General features: G+C 49.2%; 1 protein-coding gene across 1 annotated transcript; it reads left to right on the top strand.

Moving 5' to 3' along the window:
- The first annotated feature begins 357 nt into the window (after positions 1–357).
- LOC103626848 (exopolygalacturonase-like) lies at positions 358–2,011 on the top strand. Its single transcript, XM_008647209.3, has 2 exons — positions 358–902; positions 1,007–2,011. The coding sequence occupies exons 1-2, from the start codon at positions 408–410 to the stop codon at positions 1,751–1,753; spliced, it is 1,242 nt and encodes a 413-aa protein (XP_008645431.2). The 5' UTR covers positions 358–407; the 3' UTR covers positions 1,754–2,011.
- Positions 2,012–3,061: the final 1,050 nt, after the last annotated feature.

Raw genomic sequence — 3,061 nt, 5'->3', positions numbered from 1 at the left:
GGTGGCAGAACCGTGCACCATGGCAGATGTGGACGTCTACACTACCGTCTTATAGAATAGTAAAGATTTTAACTAATCCTTTCACATGTTCGAGAGCAGGACAGGACGTTGAACGGTTTATTGGCATTCACGTGCTACACGGTGCTGGAACAATAATACAGAGTAATACAGAGCAGCAGAGCAGACCGGTAATCGTTCAGTGCCGCACGCTCGAATCGGGGAGAGTTCAACGGGCAACCAAATGATGGAAGCCCTAAAGAAAGCAAAGGACACCAACATCTCGCCGCGATGCTTGGCCATACCGAACATAGCATGCCACCCATCTTGGCTTCGCAGTATATATGTGTTCGAGCGCACCACCACAACCACGGCACCGACACGAATCTGCCATCCTCTCCAACACGAAGATGGCGTTCATCAGCAATGTCGCAGTGAAGGCGGCGGCCGTGGCCGCGCTGCTGCTGGTCGCAGCGGTGTCGCCTGCCGCGCGCGCGGCGGCGGTGGCGGTGGCGGGAGGGGCGCCGTCGGTGCCGGCGGGTCCGCTGGACATCGCGCAGCTGGGCGCCAAGGGCGACGGCAAGTCGGACAGCACCCCGATGATCCTCAAGGCGTGGAAGAACGCGTGCGAGGCGACGGGGGTACAGAAGATCGTCATCCCGCCGGGCAACTACCTGACGGGCGGGCTGGAGCTGAAGGGCCCCTGCAAGTCCTCCATCATCATCCGTCTCGACGGCAACCTGCTCGGCACCGGCGACCTCAGCGCGTACCAAAGGAACTGGATCGAGATCGAGAACGTCGAGAACCTGTCCATCAACGGCCACGGCACCATCGACGGGCAGGGAGCCCTGGTGTGGAGCAAGAACCAGTGCCAGCATTCTTACAATTGCAAGATCCTCCCGAATGTACGTATAGACACTTGTTTTCTTTGTCTCTGTCTCCTCTTCTCGATAATATTGATAATTGATTGAAATTGCATGCATGCAATGCCATTGCGATGGATATACAGAGCTTGGTGCTGGATTTTGTGACGAACGTCCAGATCCGCGGCATCACGCTGCTCAACAGCAAGTTCTTCCACCTCAACATCTTCGAGTGCAAGAACGTGCTGATCGACAAAGTGACGGTCAAGGCCCCCGGCGACAGCCCCAACACGGACGGCATCCACATCGGCGACTCCAGCAACGTGACCATCAGCAGCACCACCATCGGCGTCGGCGACGACTGCATCTCCATCGGCCCCGGGAGCAAGATGATCCGCATCCATGGCGTCAAGTGCGGCCCAGGCCACGGCATCAGCGTCGGCAGCCTGGGGCGCTACAAGGACGAGAAGGACGTGGAAGACGTGCAGGTGACGGGGTGCACGATCGCCGGCACCACGAACGGCCTGCGCATCAAGTCGTACGAGGACTCCAAGTCGTCGCTCAAGGCCAGCAAGTTCCTGTACGAGGGCATCACCATGGACAATGTCTCCTACCCCATCATCATCGACCAGAAGTACTGCCCCAACAACATCTGCGTCAAGTCCGGCGCCTCCAAGGTGGCCGTCAACGACGTCGTCTTCAAGAACATCCACGGCACCTCCAACACGCCGGAGGCCATCACGCTCAACTGCGCCAACAACCTGCCATGCCAGGGCGTGCAGCTCGTCAACGTCGACATCAAGTACAATGGATCCGGCAACAAGACCATGGCCGTCTGCAAGAACGCCATCGGCAAGTCCATCGGCTTGGCAAAGGAGCTCGCCTGCATCTGAACCAATTGACTAACATGCATATATTATATATATAATCACTCTTCGTAACCTCTCTCTTTCTCACGTACTCTCAAGTCTCCACCGAATATATAATCCGCTGGTTTGTATTTTCTTTCTTCTTTGGATCATCACAAAACCAACCGATGTAATTATTATTAGACCGACGCCTCACAATCTTGGAACTTATTCATTATGCTAGTGTATATCTGTAATCCCATTCCATAATGTTAATGTTGATTTGTGGTCACGTTTCAATGAGAGCTAGCATGCCCACGCTGTTGCAAACAACTTCGATTGAAGTAAGAACATAACAAATCGATGAAACGAACGGAAGGATTAGTTAAACCTATATTGAGCCTCTACTTCAAGTGAAAGACTCCTAAACGCTTCGTAGTAAAACCCGCAAGGAAGAGTATTTACATGTTGTTTAGACTTTGTTTGGGTACTCTATTATTGACCACAATCCACGTGTTTTGATGTGGATTGGGGTGTAAATTAGTTTAAGTTACACTCCAATTCATCTCAATACAAGTGGATTGAGTTTAATACTATAGTACCCAAACTAGACCTTAAGAATTATCGAGGTCATTTAGAACAAAATTAAATATTGCCAGACATGACAAATAATAAGATAGAGAGAAAGTCTCCAATATTTTAAAGCACGGTTGGGACTTATAGCGACAAGAATTTATTGTAATAGCCGTGGAGGCGCATCTCTCATCTATAAAGTTGAAGTTTTGGAACATGCTCTAGGATTGAGACCGCCTCTCATTGTGCTCGAAGACCTGATGTCTGGCGAATCCGAGCGAAGGTTGCCAGGTATAATCCCGACCCATCAATTCTGCTATCTCCTGGTGTACAGGTATGGACAGCGCCGTCGAGTGCCCAGCGCAGTTGGAGCGCTGGCACAGGGCCTCCAATTTTTTAGGCTCCAAATTTTTGAATTTTCTGAAAATATATAAATGGTATAAAAAGATGAAGATTGTTTATTATTTATAAAATATCGACTTTAAAATTGACAATATGAGAGGACAAGAATATGAGAATAGATCAAATATGAAACGATACATTTTATATTGTTCTTATCTCTATATACTATAGATCTTTGGACCTATTTTTATGTTTTGCACCAAGACCTAAAAAACTAAGAGACGGCCCTGGATCTGTTTGGTGAAGGCAAGTGTCCTCTGACCCACTTATGTCCTATTCACCTCATAATTCATTTCCCCGTATTACATAATTAAAACCTAAGGATTGACTAGCTTTCTATTTACCTTGTCCTTGATTACCTTTTAGGTTATTGTGGTT

Source organism: Zea mays, chromosome 5 (assembly GCF_902167145.1).
Source record: "Zea mays cultivar B73 chromosome 5, Zm-B73-REFERENCE-NAM-5.0, whole genome shotgun sequence".
Classification (NCBI taxonomy): Eukaryota; Viridiplantae; Streptophyta; class Magnoliopsida; order Poales; family Poaceae; genus Zea; species Zea mays.
Note: the sequence above shows the minus strand (reverse complement) of the source record. Positions and strands in the feature narration are given on the sequence as shown.

Excerpts from the sequence above, each read along its gene's own strand:
- LOC103626848 (XM_008647209.3), top strand. The coding sequence starts at position 408 with ATGGCGTTCATCAGCAATGTCGCAGTGAAGGCGGCGGCCGTGGCCGCG. Across the intron at positions 903-1,006 it reads ATTGCAAGATCCTCCCGAAT|AGCTTGGTGCTGGATTTTGT; the intron begins GTACGTATAGAC and ends ATGGATATACAG.